The sequence below is a fragment of the Oxyura jamaicensis genome, chromosome 12 (assembly GCF_011077185.1).
Source record: "Oxyura jamaicensis isolate SHBP4307 breed ruddy duck chromosome 12, BPBGC_Ojam_1.0, whole genome shotgun sequence".
NCBI classification, from domain to species: domain Eukaryota; kingdom Metazoa; phylum Chordata; class Aves; order Anseriformes; family Anatidae; genus Oxyura; species Oxyura jamaicensis.
The window spans coordinates 15,746,962-15,766,870 of record NC_048904.1 but is presented as its reverse complement, the minus strand read 5'-3'; the positions used below and the strand labels follow the sequence as shown (position 1 = coordinate 15,766,870).

The following is a 19,909-nucleotide window of genomic DNA, read 5'->3' as shown; positions in this document are numbered from 1 at the left end:
GAGCAGCGTGATTCCAGGAATAATAGTTAAAAGAAGATGAAATAAGCTTATCCAAATACCTTCAGAATCCAGCGGTTTCCCAAGAGATTGGGTCCTTAATTGCTTCCTGTAGCAGAAGGCTGAGGAAATGTTCCCCTTCACATCCCGCTAGCCTTCTACAATATGGAAAGGATAAAAATCTATAGAAGAGAAAGCTTTTGGTCCTTGGTTCAGCCTCAGTAACATCTGCCCACCCTGAATTAGCTGTGATGCTTTCAGCTGCGGAGCTGCACAAACCTGAGGGAGCTCGCTGACTAATAAATTGGGTGCACCTCCAGGGAGGTGACAGTGGTTATCCTTTGGGGTGGATCAGAAAATACCTTCCCCATCTGAAAGCTAAGAGTGTTTAGTTTTGGTGCCTGGCTGATGCTAGCGTGGGGTTTGAACGCAGCTGGGGAGTCACAAGCTGCAGCCTGTGGAAATGGAGGTGTCTGTGAATGCTGGGACATCCTGAGATACCAAGCTTCAGTGGGAAGGACTTCTGAAAATGTTATTGGCTGTAATTTTTGCTTGTTCTCGGTCTTTCTACTGTTGGAGTTGCATTAATGAAGTCTGGCTCTGTAAGTGAAAGGAGTTGAGAAACAGCACTGATTTAAAAAAAACTGTAATGCTCTCAAACACTTTTTAAATAACACATTTGTAAAGCATGTGGCACTGTGTGCTGGGGCTGGGTGTAAGGAAGATGTATTAGTGCTCTTCACAACTGTCATAAGCTGTACAGCTGTCCCAGTCTCTGATAAAGCTCTTGTCTGTGTACCTAACCATGGATGTGTGATCTCTGCATTCCTACAGGTGTCTGTGTGGTGGTACATGCACCTGTAAATGCACGTTCTGAAAGTCACGTACATGTGCAAATTGTTTGAGGAATACACTTTTGTGTTGTTCTGCTCTGAAATCCTCAGAGGTGTCCTGCTGTCCCAGCAGTAAGCACTACTGAAGGAGTTACGCAAAAGACTGTGAATGCTGGTGCTGATAGACGGCCCAGCTCTTAGCATCGGGGCTGGCTCTTCCCGGAGGGGATGTGCTGTGGACCCCAATTTGCAAACCTCCCCATCACACCGTCACCTCTGTGTGCGCCTTCGGCTCTGCTGCTGCAGCTGCCTGCCATCGAGTGCTGCAGTTTGTGGTTTGGGGGGTGAGGGAAGCTGTCTGTGCTGTGTTCAGGCCATGTGCGGGGAGAGCAAGTTTATCTAGAAAATAGCTCTGCTTAGGAGTAAAATACGGAGTAAATTAACTTGAAAGTCTCTTCTGGCTTTTCATGGTCAAGCGAAAGGTAGTTGGGTAGATTTATTTGCCTTGTTTTGCAGCAAACACGTTATACATAGCTTGGCTTCTATTTCTCTTGATCTAGGTGGAAATGGTTTCTTTTAAATGCAGCCTTTCCATCTTGAAGGTCAATTAAAAGAGGTTGGAGGTCAGATAAAATAAAGGAGCAGAACATTTGCTGCTTTGTGCATCTATTTCTGTAATGTTATCAGTGCATGTGGTTTTATTTCTAGCGTTTTGTTCCAGGGCTTCCTCTAAGGCTGAACAAATTGAGTCAGATGGATGCAGTACAGCTTCCAATTTGGGGTTAGAAATCCATTAAATTGCTTGGTGCTTTATTGGCAATATAAAAGTGCTTGGAATGAGAGTACATTATGATTGGGCATTGATTACTGGAGAGGGGAGGGTGGATGCCTGTGTTAACCACACATCTCCAGCGTGGATGGCCAACTTTGGCGTTTTTTTTAGCTTAAAATGTGCATATTTTGCCCTTAAAACGCCGCTCACTATTACAAAGCAGCTATTTTTAAACTGAAAATGGGGAGCTGACTTCCATATGTTCTTCATGGCTCAGGGGGATTAGAGCTGGCCACCCAACCCACTGCGCTGCCAGTGTGGTAACTGGTCCTGGACATGGGGCTTTGGGGTTACGCGCATAATTCCTCTTCGTGTGCAGGATCTCTGGAGTCAGCCAACCTCCATGTTGCAGCCCACGCATTGAAAACTTCGGGGAATATCCCCATTCATCTGGGTTTCAAATTGAAATACTGTGTGGTGGGCACAGCACGGAGGGCAGCGCTGTGGTTCCCATCGCAGGGGGATAGCGGCTGCGCTCGGAGGGGATTTACCCTGTGGTAGGAAGCGGCGGAGTTGGCGACTGTCTTGGGACCTCAGTCACTGCCAAAAGGTGGGAGCTGGGGATGGGCCGATGGCTTTGATACTGGGACGTGGTTTGCTGGGCTGGCTGCTTTGGCTGTGGTCAGCTTGTGCGTTTTGCAGCGAATGTAAGGAAAATCCAAGTCGCAGCATGTGCATTTCTGAGCTGGCCAGGCAGCAGATGCACTGGTGGCTGCTGAGCAAATAAGGAGGGAGCATCACTAGTGGGCTCATGGCATAGCCACATGTGAGAGCCAGTCCCGGTCTTTGGGAGATGGTTGCCTCGCTGCTCTTGCACCCTTCTGCCCTATGAGGGAGGTGATGAAAAGCGGTGTTGGAGAGGCTTGGGCTGCAGTAGAAACCCTCCTGCTGTTTTTCTAAGGCTTCCCCCCCGCACTCTTTGCCTGACTAGTTTTAACCAGCACACAGACATTCCTTTGTGCCGCTTCCAAGCAAATGTGTTTTTTTGGGGGGAAACTGGCCCTTCCTGATTAACTATTAATAAGAATGGTGAGGGAACGAAGCGCCGGGTACACACAGCGGGGAGGTCACAGCCCTCCCACACCACCAACAATTGACCAGGTTGGGGCACAGGCTCCATGCCAGCCGTGGTGGCTTTTTGGTGGCACTGGTGGCTGCAGTACCAGGATGAGGGGCCCTGCAGAGGGGCAGCACTGGCTGCACACCAAAATCTCAGCATAGGTTTGATGCTCACCCTTCCCAGCAGCTGGGGTACCGCTCGCTGTTTGCAGCATGAGAGCTGTGCCCAGGGATGTGTTTGAATAACACTTCTGGAGGACAAACTGTGGTGGTGGAGCGCTGGAAAAACTTCTTCTGACCTTACCAGAAACACTTCCGGACATGGCTGCGCTCTTGAGGGATTCACGTGGTTTCAGAGCACGTTATGATTCTGCGTTTTGGTAGGAAATGTATCTTAAAAATACAGGTTATTGGATATTATTGAATGATTGTCGGCCTCGGATGTTTTCTTAAACTTTGGAAACTTCTGAGCGGTGCTCGGGGAGTTCCTGAATTATCTCTTTTCCATCTGCGCTCGACCTGCAGCCCACAGCTGGATTTTGCACGGTCATGCAGCGGGAGGCTTGGGCTGCCAGGCACTGAGCGTGGTGCTGTGGGTCTTTCCAGGCACCCGAAAAAGCCAAAGGTTTAACGAGGTCTATCTGCTGCAAGTACTGGTGAAAACCTGCACAACTTTTAGGTGAAAATATTTGCTTTGCAGGAGTAGCAGCACCCGAAGCAGTAAATAGCACTTAGTGCTGATCTATCAATGCAGCTCTTGTGCATTATTGTCAGTTAATGGAGGCTTAGCAGTTGCTGTAAGGTAGGCATACAGTAAATTATAGAGTTGTTAATCCTCAATAAATTGGTTTAGTATGCTGAATACACAGTGGGGAACCTTAATTGAAAATGCTCGTGCAGGAGTCGTGGCCTTTATCGATTTTACTCCCTAGGAGACGTGGTGGTGGTGGAAGCGGGAGCTGCTGGGTTCACGTGTGTCAGAGTGGGGCCTCCAGCCCTCCTGTACGGAGGAGCGAGGGACTTACCCTCCAGTTTGGGTTTTGGGATGTGTCTTTCTCACGAGAGTAAGCAGCAGATTAATTAAACAAAACAATGAACCCAGAACCAACCCCATGGGGATCTGGGCAGGTTAAGGGTGGAGTTGGTTTGTGGGTTAAGAACTTCCACATCCTGATTTTCCTTCCAACTGCTTTACCCACCGCAGGTGGCAAACCAGGATTGTTTTACGTTAAATTAAATACGTTTGTTTTTATTTAGATGCTCCTGGCCCCTTTGATTTTATTTATTTTTTTGCCTTGGGGCAATTGCAGCTGATGGCTCAATGTGTTTTGGAGAGAACTTGTCTCCTTCAGTCAGTGCAGCTTAACAGCAGCAAATAAGGTGAAAAATTGCTGCAATTAAACACTGCCCTAACCCTTGCAGCATCCCCGGTTCCCTGTGCACAATACTGCCTTTGACTGGGCTGTCTGGTTTAGGGCAGAGGAATATGCAGCCGTAACAGGAGGTTTGTAGCCGTAGTCACTGCAGGCAGTGTGGCTTGCAGAGAAAACTGAATGCTGTCACACCTCCTTTGTGCTTGCCGTGCTGTGCCCTCTTCTGCTGGTTCGGAGGAGACCTCGCTCTGCCATTGATGGCTTTGGATGACTTTCACATTGCTTTACTTCTTGAAATCCCACTTTAATTTTTTGGAATGTGGAGTGGTTGAAATAATGAGTGGACCTCATCAAGTGGACCAGGATCAGGCCCTGGTTAAATGAGTGCCCTCGCTTTTCTCCTGATCTTCCTGGGGCATAGCGAGAGGTCTGCAGACACCTGTTATCAAGGGCTTTGCACATAGATACGCAAACACAGTGCAATATGTGCCATTATATAGGGAAAGTTGAAGCTGATCTTTTTTCTTTGGGGAAAAAATAACATTTGGGATGTTTTGAGGAGACAGTCTTCCAAGCAAAGCCAAATTTCTTCTGTTTTGCTAAGGTTATTAAAATAGGAAGAAATAAGATCCTAGGTTTTGTCAAAACAGTTTTGTATAAACTGAACAGGGTCTGAAATAACCTGACACTGCCCTTTTAAGAGATGGATAAGAATGGGAATCCTCTTGGTAGGAGCCTTAGAAAGCCCAGCTGCAGCTTGGTGCTACCCAGCACTTGGTGCAGGAGGAAAGGCTGGGGCTGAAGACATTACCTGAAGTTATTCAAAGATGAGAAGATGGCTGGAGGAATTAGGGAACTATCTCAGCCACAAGTTAAATTAAACTGCAGACTGATACAATGGGTCTCAGTGATGTGGTTTTAATTAGTATTCTTTGCATTAATGTCTGCATGCATCTGCTGGGATCGGCGTGGTATTGATTCTTTGGTAATCATGCTGCAGGAATTTCCTTCAGACGGCATTGTTAGTCATGGCTGGGAGTGAGTGATTCATGCTGCAGCTTTCTGGGTGTCTGGATGACCTCTCAAAGTTTGTCTTCACTGTCAAATTAGCTCATATTATGGCTTGAGGGTTGCCCTTAAGTTGACTCCCTTCTGCACATAAAGCCCCTTATATGAGCGTGCTATCAACCCAAGCTAATCTGCTGCTGACTTGAGCTCGGGCACAAGCAAAGCCTGAGCTGCTGGCAGGATCTGTCTGTGATGGGGGGGATCTCTGCCCACATGAGGGCTGCGCATCCTTCCCCTGCCCTCCAGGGTCCCTCCTTTCTCTCCAAAGCACTTGCAGCAGCCAGCTGGGATGTTCCCTGCCTCACACGGGCAGGGCTTCTGCTCCGAAAGAAATCCCCAGGATCTCAGCTCACCGCAGCTGGGGGTGCCCCAGGCTTGCTAAGCTGGGTTTGGGAGCGGTGGGACGGAGGTGAGGGCAGTGAGCCAGCCGGGGGTGCAAGAAGCTGTGGTTTTCCACCAGCTCAGATGGATTTGAAGGGCACACAGGAGTGGCTGTGGTAGCTGGCAATGGCTGTAGTAGCTGTTCAGCTGCTCTTGCCTCAAAAGAGAGTGGGTTTGGGGCTTGTCATTGTGCATGGGAGGGAAGAAAAAATCCCTAAAGCTGCTCCTTTCTGTTCTTGCAGTCCATACAACTGACCCAACTTCTGCAGTCTCTTTGATTGCTTTGTGCCTCAGTGTTAAGCCTTGCATGTCACTGCTTATGAGGACTCCGCTATCTCTCTGGGAGTCAAAAGCTTGTTTAAAAGAGAAATTCAAGCGTGCTTTCTTCTGTGCACAGCTGTATGCTTGTAGCATGGGCGATGTGTTCCCCCGGCCCCCATCCCCAGGCTTACTCAGCTGCTGCCATGCTTTTCATACCCAATCAAGTGTGCACGGGGCCTCCACGCCGGGGCTGTAAAGCCCTCCACAAACATGTGGGAAGAGGCTGGTGCCTATTCAGCGAGCTGCGGACTAGGCAGCTATCTTTCGACAGATTAGCCAGAGGAATTTCTATTGCAGGGCTCGATTGTTCAGGGCCCTCGGCTCCCTTTTGTGCAGGAGCAGTGAAAAGTTGTGTTATGACAATGGTTGACAAAGTGTTTAATGAAAGCCGCAGTTGGCAGGGGCAGAACTTCGAGCCATCCTCCCTTTTTTCCCCCTGCCTGTCATCAAAAGGTGCAGAAACGCTTTTGACATAATCTTCCACACTGACAGATGAAGGGGTTTGATGTGCGGGTCCCAAGCCTCCACCTCCCTGAGCAGAACTCCGCCGTCATTGTGGTGAGCCACGACTGGGAGCCGCAAGTCTGAGTCCTTTGTCTGGCAAGCCAGCCAGACACCTCTGTTCTCCAGAGAGAGGTGCCTCGCTCCGTGCTGGCCAGGTTCCCAACACAGGGCCAAAACTTGTCCATGAACTCCCTGTGTACCCCACGCCTTGCCTGGGGAGCCAGGATCGGCATCCCCTGGGTCACAGAGCTGAATGATCCCCTCGTTGGCAAGCACAGCTTGCTCTGTGACAGCACTGCTACTGCTGGGAGGTGGTGCGAAGGCAGGCCCTGTACCTGGTTACTTAATAAGGCTTTCCTTTGAGTCTCTGCCATGCTCAGTGATCCACAGTGCCATTTTCATAATGCCAAATAAAGACAAACACTGCTTTCTTATTTAATTAGGGAGTGGAATGGGTAAAACAGATGGCAGAGGGCCCTTCCCATATTGATTTAACATGTTCTTGGTTCCCCATCGGGGCATCTTACTGACAGGAGGGGGAAAACCCTATGCTCTTGGACTAGCCAATACAAGGAAGACTTAGTGTATGTAGTGGGTAAATCAGGTGCAGAACACTTCTCATGCCACTAAATGAAAACATGCCTTAATTAAAAACCACAACATTACACTAGCTTCTATTCAAATAGGGGGGAGGGAAACAAGCTGACCATTAGGAACCGCTCAAGCTGGTGGCTCTGCTCTGCCTTTGTTAGCTGCAGAAGCTTCTGACCTCTGTAGGATGATTCCCTGAAGCTGCCTTGGAGAGGTCAAAATACCTTCCTATGAGTAGCTGAACAGAAATGTGTCCGTGCAGAGAAGCAGCCAGGACACCAGCAGACCGCTATCTGTACAGCTGTGCCTCTGCACTTAGGCACTGCTAACCCTCTTCAGGTGCAGGTGCTGACCACACACCAAAGCTCTTTTCTCCTGTAAAGCTGCTGTAAAACAGAGTACATGATGATGCTTCACAAGCTGATGCTTCAAAGAGATGCCCATCTGGTTTAGGAGAGCTGTACTCTGGGATAGAATAGGGTTTGGGCTCTGGGTTTCCAGGGCTCTTTGAAGAAGACACTAAAACACTGATGGCAGAGATTTGCTCAGTGAGAGCTGTTGCACTACTGCATGGCTGAGGTAGTGGAGTACCCATCTGACTGGGGGCTCCACGAGAAGGAACATAGTTTGTGCTATAGCAGAGCAGAAGTGTGACCATTTCCAATGATGGGACAGCCATGTCCCAAGCTCAGCATCTCCATCCAGCCGATGCTGCTGGGTTGCATGGTGTGGAGAAACTGATCTGGTGGGGATGTTACAGCCCCGGCTAGGCTCCGTGTGCTGCCATGCATTTGGGACCTGTGCTTTGCGGTGGCAGAGCTCCGCGTGCACCCATGACCTCAAGTTTTGAGTTCCCTTCTGTATTTGCATTACTGGAACCCAACCAAGACTGAGACCTCATTTCATCAGCATCGGGCGAACCAAGACAATACCTACCTCAATTTTATTTACAGTCTAAATAGACAAGACAGACAAAGGGTGGCTGTGGAAACAAAAGCTCTGGAGAGGTGATGTGACGTGACCCGGTCACACAGCAGGAGATTAAGAGAGCCAGGAGCAGACTGAGGTTTCCTGACTCCTGGTCCCAATGATCTATCTATCAGAGCACGTTAATTCTTTCTCCAATTTGCATGCTGTGACTGGCGTGCCAAATACTGTCTAGTGAGGGGATCTGGGTTCTGGGAAACACGTCCTTTGCTTGCTAATGCTGCAGGCGACAAATTACTGGGTATTTAATGCAGGTTAAAATACAGCAAGTCTCAGAAATGGAGTAAACTGTTTATTTTGGTGTTTCTATTTTCAAGTCTCTGGTTTATTTTGCATTGATGCTGTATTTCTACTTTTCATTTTCCCCACTGATATTTTGAACAGCATTTTGTATGTTTGGCGAGGATAGCTGGAAGTTGGAGTGGGTAGCGTGGGGCAAACTGAAGACTTGGGCATACAAGGTAGACTTCACCTGTATTTCTGTAGCAAGCATTGGAGAGAGAGTCTGTTGGAGTAGGCAAAATGCGGCTGTGCTCTGTGAAAAGCTAGCTGCTTGTGCAATGGCTTTGATGTTCAAACTTCTCAAATAGCAACAACAATAATCAGAAAGTTGCTTTGGAAGATGTTAGACCATGGCCATGAAATCCTTTAATCTGCTCAGACTTTTGTTTTTTCTCTTTTGAGCTTTGGAAGGTCATGTCAGCATCACTCAATGTTTGAGCATTGGCTAAGCCAGGGATCTGTTCCGTTTGACAAGTGCGCAGCTGATCAGCTTGGTGCCTGTGATCCTCAGAGCTTGAGTTGTGAAATAGCCTCTGAGCTTATTGTGGGGAAGTGTTTTGAGGATAAATATTTTACCTTAAAAAATGTAAAGATTTGCAGCAATAGAAGGCATAGAAGTACATTAAAACAGATGGATTCAGGCATAATCATGACCATGCCAGCACCACGGCTGCATTTCCCCCTTACAGTATGTCACTAATATTTCTGTGTCTGCTTCATTCCTACTGCGTTGAGCCTGTAGGACATTACCTGTTATATTTTCTTTTTTTTTTTTTTTCGCCTGTATATCAGACAGGACAAGCTCCAACCTGATTTTGCTGTGTGGTTTGAAAAAAGTAGTAGTAATGTAATCTGTGGGCAAATTGCACTTTAATTCGTAATTGTGCTATGAATATGGACTTGGCTTTCCAACGCGCTCCGAGTTTAAACTGCAGTTTGACTTTTATTTAGACAAATGCCTTTGAGTTCATAGTGAAATGGATATCTGCTGTAGGCTGGTATTGATTTAAAGGTCTCTTGAGTGTTTTAAAAGATGGTAGGGGCTCATAGGACAGCATATTTTAAAACTAGATGCTTGGTTAGGTTTTACACTCCTATGTTGCTTTAGGTCTAGATTCTGCTAAAGTAATCCGGCACTGTTGATTTCTAGAGCTTTCTTTCACAGCAGATACTGGCCAAAAAAATGGTACATTTGGGGAAAGATACAAGGAGCAGTCTTGGGCATTTCTGAAGTGATGGGGAACAGTGCATGCAGAGAACTACCGTGTGAAGGGGAATGCTTCGAGGACTTCCCATAAAACGTGTTGTAGAAGGGCAGGTGATCAATAATTGCTTTTTAGCTCAAAAGAGGTGTTTATCACTTCCTGCTAAGCACATAAAGTTGGTGATCTTTCAAGTCCTGGAGCTTGCAAGTGTCGCTGTGGGCCTGAATTCCTCTTTGCATTGCTGTAGGCCTGAATTTTCTTCCTTGGGGTGCAATGGAGCACGTCAGGCAGGAGGTCCCTGCGCCACGGCAGCAGCCTTCTTGTCCCTTACCTCAGGCCCACATGGTGTGGGGGTGCCCTGCTGACCTGGGGCCTGTTCAGGCTCCAGGCCTGCTTCGGGTACTGCAGGCACAGCTTTAAAACAGAGAAAATATACAAACTGGGGAAGGTTGGCCAGTTTTCCAGTCAGACTGGCTTGGTGGTTTGAATAAGCAGCTGAATGTTTGAGGGCTTATCTAAAATCAGGCCATGAATCTTTTGGGTCGTGTTCAGAGGTGCAGTAAGAGGGTGTAACCTCCCTGCAGAGGAGACAGGAGGGTTGAGTTTTACCCAGGATAATATCCTAGAGCAGGGTGTGGAGCAGGATGAAATTAAAGCAGGTCCCCCTCACAATTTCCTCGCAACTCCTTGTGGTTGCTTTCCTTGCTACCACCCATCAGTTTGCCTCCTCCCTCTTTAGATTACACACTCAGAGTAACATGCCAACACTGCATACATCACGTTAATTAGGACACTTGTTAATTTCCACATCATTAATCACTTGGTCTTAATTGATCTGTGCTCTCTGGTAAGTCCCCAAGTGCAGGTTTGACCTGTGTGTGGTGTGCTGACAGGGTGCCTCTTGGAGGGGACTTGGCTGTTGCAGCAGAGCACAGCAACAAAGGTCTTGCTTTTGGCATTGCTTTCTCGCCATTTTTAACATTATTTTGTTGGTTTGCTCTCCCCAGCCATCCTTGCAGTGCATTCCTTCCAGAAACATGTTAAATAGTAGCTCTCCCAGCAGGTTGTTTCCAGATAATACAACCTGTGCCTCAGCAAGGTGCTATAATATGATTTAGATGTGGGCTGTCTGTAGTTAGCAATGGTTGGAGTTGTTGAGGAACAAAAGCTGTAGTACTGTGACCAGCTGAAAGCTGTTATCACTGATGATAATGATGATGACATTTAGTGGCATACTAATGACAGCTTGTTAGAAAATGTAAAATATATTTATGTTGACACATAGGAAGCGTACCTGCCTATATGTGTGTTTGGTTTGTATCTGACACACAGTGGTACATAAAAACACCCTGTGTAAGTATTGCTATAAAATATTTAGGATAATCTTTTTTTGATTGTTTCAGTTCAAACTTCAATTTGTCAGGAAATATCCTATTCATCTGTAGTGAGTTGTGTGGTTGTGAATAACCAATAGAAGGATGATAATGTAATTGCGTAATATAAAGACAAATTAACACCACGCTAATGCAAAAGATGCTAAATAACATTTTGATCACAGAACTAAAGTAACTCATACTCAGCAGAAAAGTGCTGCCCTACTGTGTTTAAGTACTCTTAAAAAAAAAAAAAAAAAAAAAAAACTACCACATCCCAGTGCTATCCAGAATAATTATGATGAGTGTGTTTTGCTGAGTACAGTAACTGCATGATGCTCATCCTGTTCTCTCTTACTTTAACAGAAACCTGAGCTACAACAAGTTGACGGAGATTGATCCTTCTGCCTTTGCAGAGCTGTTGAACCTGCAGGAAGTGTAAGTATTTAAGTGTAAGGTTTTAGTTTTATTTTGCAAGGGCAGCTTGTGGGACTGCAGGAAACTGTATATAGTTTCCCAAGATAGTATCTTCCTTTAGCCAACTTGACTGAGCACATCTGGCTTGGTGTGGAGTTTTTTCATATTGTACCTGTGCTGCTTTTTTAAAACTAATCAATTAACAAACACAACAACCAATTAAAACAGCGTAGCTGTTATTGGAAATCATTGGTGTTTGCTTCCCTCTGTCTTGTGCAATGCTCTGAGGGAGCAGTTCAGCTAACACACCTGTACATACACACAAAGCTCCTTGCTGAAAGGATAACCCTGAAGCAAGGCAGAACAGCCTGGATTGTGATACCTGATGCCAACCTAACCCAAATCTCCCAGGAAACAAAGGTGTAGTGTAGTGGATAACAAAGCACTTAACTGTGTCTCCTCCTTTCTTAGACATTTGTATTCCTTTTGGAATCAGGACAAATTCTGTCTGAAGTCTGCTAGGACAGCCTAAAACAGCCGAGCTGTCTTCTGCTGTGGTGGGGGAAGAGAAGCCAGGGAAGGCTGGCTGGAACAGGTCCTCTGGCTGGTGGAAGGAAATCTTGCATGGGGAATGAATGGCAGGGTGTCCTGCCTCCTGACCTGCATAAATGCTCAGCAGTTATGCTCGCAGGGCTGCTGTGCTTGTCGGCTATTTGCAGCAATTTCTGGAGCTCTGATTTTGGGTTCTGAAAAACGAAAGTGACTAAAATTGTAAGCGGTGGGTTGAGGTAATGAGCTCTCATTTGAATGTTGAATTGCTGGCATACTTGAGGTTTGGGCTGTGTTTGAAGAGCTACTGATGCCTCATGGGAAACTGAAAAAACATTTCCTTTCAGAAACAATGCTGTGCTCTGTGTATATCGTTCATTTTCTCTTGTCCTTTGTCTGTTTTCATTAAGTGTTGGCTCTGGGGCTTGCGGAGGGGCCAGATCCTGTGATCCTTAAATAGGCAAAGCAGTCTGCAGCAGTGGGAGCTTTGCCTGACTAATGCCTGCAGGATTGGACTGTGGGGATTAATGAAATGTATCTCCACCTGCCTGATGGCGCATCGCTCCCCTGCTTAAACAAACAGCAGGGACTTGCTGGGGATCGTGACAAAACAAGGAATATGCATGGGGAGTAAGCGCAGTGCTCGGAGGTCAGCTCGTTGTGATTCCCTCAGAGAGCAGGGGGGAGGGAAAAGAAAGTGATGTAGGTGAGCAAACTGTTGCCTATGAGACCTGTCTTCTTTAAACTGCGGAAAGCCTTAAATTGCTCTGTGCTTAGAGAATAGAATCACAGCCCTGATCCCATGAGACTTCAGAGTTATCCTAACATGATTGTGGCTTAGCAATAGCTTTTATTTGTGGAAGTGCCTGCAGGTGAGAGACTGGGAACACGAAGCTGGGAGATTTGTATGGCTTCTGGTAGGGAGCTCCTGTGCACAAAGTGCTGCATGCATTGAGGGCAGGGTGGGCTCTGCACTGAACATGAAAAACGTCAGGGTTTGGGGGAGGTAGGCAATGCAGCCTGAAGGGTGATGGTGCACATAACAGGAGCTTGCTGTTAGAGAGGCAGGGTTAGGGAAAAGGGAGGCAGCAGATAAGTGAATAGGATGGAAAAGGAGCAGTCAAATGGGAGACAGAAGGGGAGGCAGAGGTCTGGAGCAAAGCCTGGAAGGCAGGCTCTGGAAAGTGTGAGGGAGAAGCTCTATTAAAAGCCCTATCTACCAATCTTGGTTGCTTTTGAATAACAGCTAAACCACAGACCACTGAAATAAACTGCGTTTCACAAAGAGAACCACATCAGTACTGCCAGAGCATCTCTTTCTGAGTTTTTAAGCACTTTACAAACATTCATGAAATAAGCATCATGCTGTGGCATGTCTTGAGAGCAAGTCAGTGTTTTGCTGTGCGCGCTGTGCTGGGCAAACCAAATCACCCTCAGGGAATGAGATTGCCCCAAATAATAGATGCATTGATAAGACCTGAAACCTCCCATGATGCTTCAAACATGGAGCCTGTGATTCCTAAGTATTACAGATGGGGCTCAAAGCTCTGTATGAGTGTGAATTATTAGTGCCATATAGTTTGGAAACCGTTTGTTTGCAGACATTTTCATAAAATTCAGGGAAAACTGAAGATCTAAACCTCAGAGCTTGTCTTGGGTGCTCTGTTTTGCTTTGCTAAAATTGTAAAAGCAATAACAGTACATAGGCAACTGGCTTTTTTGATTGTTTTTAGAAGCTTTTTTTTCCTTAGAACTCTTTGCACAGGAGGCAATTCAGTAGCTCAAAGTGATACGAACCCCTAGAACCCATATAGTCAGGAATACGTAGCTGTGTGCTGAGGGAAGCTCAGCTGTGTGCTGAGGGAAGCTCAGGTAGAAGGGGCATGATGTTACCTGCCTCATTAAGGACACCTGTACTTTCTCCCATGTCCCTTCCACGGTTCCCTTTTAAAGACACCCCTGATCTCGTGCCTTGGCTGCAAGGGTAGGAGGGGGATGCTGCTGTGGGGCAACCCTCTTGTCCTTTGTGGGGTTTCCTCAGGAGGTCATATGGGATTCATGAGAGTGATGGTTACACAGCTCTCAGGTTTTCCAAGCTCATTTTTTAACAAAGAGGTAGTAACTGTGCTAAAATTCCTCTACAAACAACTCACCTTTTATTTTCTAAAGTGCCTTTCATTGAAAGCTCTGGAGAGCTGTGCTATTTTTGAGCAGGCTCCATTTCAGCCTGACACCAGTCTGGCAACCAGGCTAAATATTTTATACAGGTGGCCCCCTCCTGCCTTCCCTTGCCATCCACGGGCAGCAGGTTTGTGTCCTCAAAGGAGAAAGGAGAATGTTTAATTTTGTTGAGCCTGGTCGTTCTGTTCTTTATTTTTACTATTTTGTTGCTCTTACATGGGGGAAGGGGGGAGAGGAAAGGGAAATCCCAGAGAAATAAAGAGCTTGGCTGTCTCCTCTGCATCAGCAACTGGTGTCTGTAAGCCAAGAGAAAATGAGGTGGGAGAGCTGCTTTCTGACTTCATTGTTCAAGTGAGAAAGACCTGATAGGACACTGATAGTTGAAGATCACACTTACGTCAGAGGAGGGTTTGGACACTTGTTAGATGCTGGTTGGTGTTAGAGCTGCATAACCAGAGCTGGCCCAGGCTGCGGGAGGGTGGGCCCAATTCTTCTTCCCCTTGTGTGGCTTTCAAAAAGATGCTGGGCTGGATGTTAATGTGAATGTGGCACTAATATATGCATTTCAATGCTCTTTCCTTGTTGAAAGCTCTAGACCTTTCTGTGATATCAGTAACAATAAGCTTTTAGTTGCAAAGTAGAGCTCCTTGCTGTATTGCAATGCCTCCAGCTCTTTTCACTTACATTTTAAGGTGGGGGTATAATGTCAGAGGCAGAGCTGAGGCCGAGAAAACCTTTTATCCCAGCAGTACTTGGAACTCCTCATGAAATCAAATACAGCGCCTGCTCTTGGAGGAGTCAGGAGGAAGTTCTGCCATAGATGCATCACTGCCCTCTTCCACCTGCCAAAGATATTTTTTAAGTACCAAAAATAAAAAATAAAAAATCCCCAAACAAGACCAGAATTTAGGATTTCCCCACCTCATGCCCAGGGCTTAGCACCCCTCAGCTGCACCACATTCCTCCACTCTTGCTTTGTGGTTGGATGCATCTGGATGTGATTTTTCAGGATTTCCTGGGAAGGGGTGGCTGGGGAGCATGGCCTGCGAGTATCGGGGTGCTTTTGAGCCTCCCCTGTGGAGGGGAAGGGAATAGTTTTAAGAGGAGCAGAGGGCAGAGACATGGCAAAGCCCTGCTGATCAGCGCAGCTGGGGGCCCAGGGAGCTGCCACCCTGCCCAGCTCGGCCTGGCAGGGGCTTTGGGTTTAATGGCTTCAGCATGTGGAGACAGGAGGTGGGGGGGCAGCAGGATGGCTAAGAAGTTAGGTAATTTTCAAGCAGCCAGACAAGCGACTGTTACAGTAATTAATTGACTAATTCACCGTACAAACAAGGGCTCTTTAAACCAAGGAAGAGCTGGTCACATGGCGAGGATCTGTTTTCAGTCAGAAAAACACTTCAAACATTAGGCCATTGAGGGGGACATTTTTGTAACCGCGTTTCCAGGAGCAGGGCCAGTCTGCTATTGCTATTAGTCCTGTGGGGCTGCTGGGGGCTGGCTGGAGCAGGTCACCTGGTTTTGGTGGCATTTTGGTGCCCAGTGCCAGTTTTTGCATGTTTGTGGCCAGCTCTGTGGTGCAGCCCCTGTGGGGGGGCTAGCCTCCAGAGCCAGGCCTAGCACAGGGAGGAGGTGGTGCATCCTGAGGGCCGCCATGTCACCCCCGCAGCCTGGCTGGGCATGGAGTTGGTGGTTGGAGGTGATGCAAAGTCTTGCTTGGATAAGGAAGGTGTTGTGGGAACGGTTATGGAAGCTCTCATTTAGTTATTAAACAGTTGGAATGAAGATGTGAAACTCAGATGCAGATAAACCCCTTGAGATGGAGACCTCTGCCAAAAAGCTGGTGTTCCCGGTGGGTCAGTGAAGACAGATGCCCAGCTCATGCACACCTCCTTGTAGGCTTCTCGCTTAAATGATTAATTTCTTCTTGTTGCAGGCAACTGAACAACAACGAGCTGACCACCATTCCCTCCCTGGGGCCTGCATCTTCCAGTGTCCGTGCCCTCCACCTGTGAGTTGCTGCGGCCTCATTACTTTTGTCTTTCTGCTGTTGTTTGTGGGGTGGATATAACTGCTACTCAGAGTTTCATGTGTCACACCCGCTTCTGCTAGCTCTTCAGATTTCGCTATCGGGCTTGATACCTTAATTAAGAAACATCTGGAGTTGAGATTTGTGAGATTGTGTGTGATAAACATGCTGTTCTAATACCGCTTGTACGCGCAGGGCACAAGATAATGCTTGCAGGCTGATTAGAAATCTGCAAACTCTAGTGCAGATCATTTCTCTGATACTTAATTTTATGGAGTGATTCAAAGCAGGCAACCATAAAGTCCGTCTGTCAGCACAGCCAAGTCTGTATGAATGTCTCCAGTCTTAAAAGTCACTTCTGTGCCAGTCTGGGTTCCAGCATCTGGCTAGAGTGGAGCTGCCCAGGATTTAGCAAATGTTAACTGGTTTGAAATATCACCTTTTGGCCTGCATGTCAGCAGAACCCCAATGAAAAATGATTATAGCTGTGATTAATGTGAAGGGTCCATTGGATGGTGTCCTGTCACAGATAAATACGGTGGGCAGTGCTTCCATACAGCCTGCAGAAATGTCAGGGTGGGCAGCCATGAAAATAGTTACAGAATAAGATGCTCCTACCAGAAATGCACACTGAAGCCTACCATTGTCACTGTTGCATTCCTGCTGATGGAGGAAGGCAGAAACTCTTTTATGGCTTTGTTATTTTTGTGATTGTACTCATTTGTCTCACTAACACTTCATCCCTTGCCTAACCATTGAAAACTTATGGTCAGTGGTAACTTTTGTCACTGAATTCCACAGGTTAGTCACGTACTGAGTAAAAATATTTTGTTATTCATTGTCTGAATTTGGATTTCAACGATGTCTCATACTTGTACTGTTAAAGGAGTATATAATTTTACCTTTTCTTTATTGATTTTTCTTTTTTTTTTCTCCTGGCACTGTTCTGGTTATTTCTTTTCTCTTAAAGCCAGAGACTATTCATGTCTTAATCTTTCAGGGAACTCATTCCAGACCCATTTTTATGGTCTCTTTCAACTTTTTTCTTTGAGAGAGAGAGTGATTGGTGATTGCAAAGCTAGGTCTACAGAAACTTTGAAGTTGCCAGCTTCAGTAGTTTAGGTGCCTGCAGAGGTGTTAGACACCTGAGAACCCTTGTACATCTGCCACCAAGGATCTCAGGTTGGGGACACTGCCGAAGGGAATAAAGACGTAATATCAGACTTCTTAGTACCTTAAGAGTGTGGATTTCTAAAATTATTTATGCATGTGTCTGCTTGTAATGCACACCAAGAAGGAATTTTGCTGAGGTATGCGTGATACCTCCCAAGTTCCTGGTAAGGGGCAGTGCTTATAGCTAATATGGCATCCAGCAAAGAGCCTGAGCAGTTCAAGCGATGTCATCAATTATGCATGGCCTTGGAGCGTACAGCTGCAGGCAGGTATCCTGCCCCTTTGTAGCTGCAATGGTTGGGCACCTCCTCATAATGGAAAATGCCGGTGTCTCCTCATAGCTTGAAAGGCTCTGAATTACTCCAAGATAACCTTGATCAGTTGGCTAAAAGTACATTCCTATTACTTAAATCAAGGACAGAATTGACTGAAATGAACTGGCTCCATTCCTACTTTTCCATTAGGCAGTGTTAAAATATGCAAAGCAGAAGAACTGCATTCCCTTAATTCAGTTTAAGGATCTGAGCTTAAAGCTGGCATCCATATCTCTCTCCTGGCATGAAGGAAGTTTAGCTTTCATTTGAGATATGATGCCTTTGATCTGGTTCTTGGGTATAGTGTGTTCCTACAGAGCTTACAAAGAGCCAAAGTATTCTTATGCTATCATCAGCGCTGAATCTAGTGAGTGTCTTTCAGTTTAATTGGTACGTAACCACTCCACCTCCTGGGTGGAGGGGTGGCTTGTGTCTCAGCAGTTATCAGACCTGTCAGATGTGTCACATGCAGTTGGTGTGAAACCAACTTGTTTGATTTCTGCCTCCTGCCGCAGCCTCTCCGTGCTCCTGTGACCACATGTGAAGTCTGGATTCTTGATCTGGGGGCTGCTGGCTGCAGCGCCGTGCAGTAACTCCCTCCAAGCAGGGTCTCTTGTTGAGGCACTGTCCCCTGACATGAGGCCATCTGCTTGCAACTTGGGCTGAGCTCACCGAATTGCTGCATAACCCAGTGTGTAATGGCTCAGCTCATGCACTGGGATTCCAAAACTTCAGAAATCTGATTTATGGATGGAAAGCTTGCATACAATTTGCCATCCAGGATATAGTTTTTAGGCCCTTCAAATCAGCTTTTCTTTCTCACGAAGTCTATAAATGATCTAATTTTCACAAGCCCCTGTTGTTATTTTTGCTATTAATTTAGCCTTTGGCAAAGGACCAAATTGTTAGAGCTTTGCCTTTTTACTCCTGAAATGAAATAAGCGGTTGGAAAGGAGTAATACTGACTGGTAGAAGGCAGTAGATTTACGTCTCCTCTGAAATTTCAGAGTGGTACAGAAGGAAGGGGAAGGTACAAAGCCAAATGATAAAAGGACGGTACTCTAAACAGACCTGCTTAGTATCACTTTCCAGAAATCTGTATTGCTTTCCTCAGCTGCTGCATATAAATAACTCTGATAGTGGGATTTGTAATGCTTCTGTCATACCTTAGCAAGAAGGATCTCTTTGTTTAGCTTGTTTCAGAGAATGCCACACTTTTTTACCCCTTCATTTCCTTTTATTTTTTATCAGAGGTAAAAATCTGAAAGATGTTTTAAAATACCTGCTTTAATTGATGTTGCTGACTAACTCGCATCGGAATGATTTGCTGAGGAAGTGAGGCTTTCTCCATCTCTGGGAGTCTTTAAATCAATTGGATGGCTTCCTAAAAGATGGTCCTTTGGTTCAACTCCAGGTTAATGGGCTCGGTACGCAAATTGTTGGGTGAAGTTCTTTGGCCTTGTGTGATGTAAGGAATCGGATTATATGATCATACTGGTTCTTTCTGGCCTTCAGATCCATGAAGTAATAATTGGGGAGGTTGCCAAACCAAACCCAGGGTGAAGACTCATAATGAGGACTGTGTACTGAGCAATTGGTTTATGTTTGAGTATATAGTGTTACAGTGTATTCTTACTGCTAAAGAAAAATAAATACATTTCCCTTTTTTTCAGTGTTTATAAATGTGTGAAGTGTGTTTACCTCACAAACCTCTGAAGTAGGTTTTGTATATTGCATGTGGTTAAGTATTTCCAAAGGGCTGTGAATGTATTATAAAAGCAACGGTTGTATATTTGTCACTCAAAACGGTCCTTGTGAATGAGTTACTTCTTTTCCAGCTCTTCCTAAGCTGGGGAAGAGACTTGCAGTCCTCTTGATGCTGGGAGAAAATCTGCCATGCTGCCAAACTCAGATTTCCTATAAGTTTTTTTTTTTCAATGAGCTTGGTCACTTTTCATTCCCTGTTTTGGGGGTCCCTATACCTGTCTTCATCACTCCAGATTTGCTTGACCTCGTGATGTGGACCGTGGGCTAGTTATGCGTATGCAAGCATGTGGGAATCTGTAGGGGAGAGAATTCTCAAGACTTGTTGCAAACCTTTGGATGTTTCAGGTTGCAGATGGATGCAAGGATAACATATGTATCAAACATGCTATGCCTTAATATACTGCCATGAAGTTTAATTCTGCTTAATTATTCCTTGAAGAGTCAGTTTGCCTCGCATGTTGAAAGTACTGCCAAAGTCGTTCATCTCAACGAGAGCAAGCATAAGGGACTTGATAAGGCTTTTAATAGAACAGAAGGGAAAAATAATCTATGTACTGGTTACCAAATAAAGACAGACATTAAATGCAAACATCTGTTAGTGCAAACAAAAGCCAGGAAATTCAGCTGGGAGGAGGAGAGACTGTGAATCTGGATTCATTCCGAAATTACATCGGAG

At 46.0% G+C, this 19,909-nt stretch overlaps 1 protein-coding gene across 3 annotated transcripts in view; it reads left to right on the top strand.

Moving 5' to 3' along the window:
- The window catches only part of LRIG1 (leucine rich repeats and immunoglobulin like domains 1), an 86,614-nt gene that overhangs the window by 21,779 nt on the left and 44,926 nt on the right, over window positions 1-19,909 (top strand). For all 3 annotated transcript variants that reach the window (XM_035337461.1, XM_035337460.1, XM_035337458.1), the window contains exons 2-3: window positions 11,173-11,244; window positions 15,887-15,961. In XM_035337461.1, the coding sequence (XP_035193352.1) occupies window positions 11,173-11,244; window positions 15,887-15,961 (147 nt within the window). The remainder of the gene's footprint in view (window positions 1-11,172; window positions 11,245-15,886; window positions 15,962-19,909) is intronic.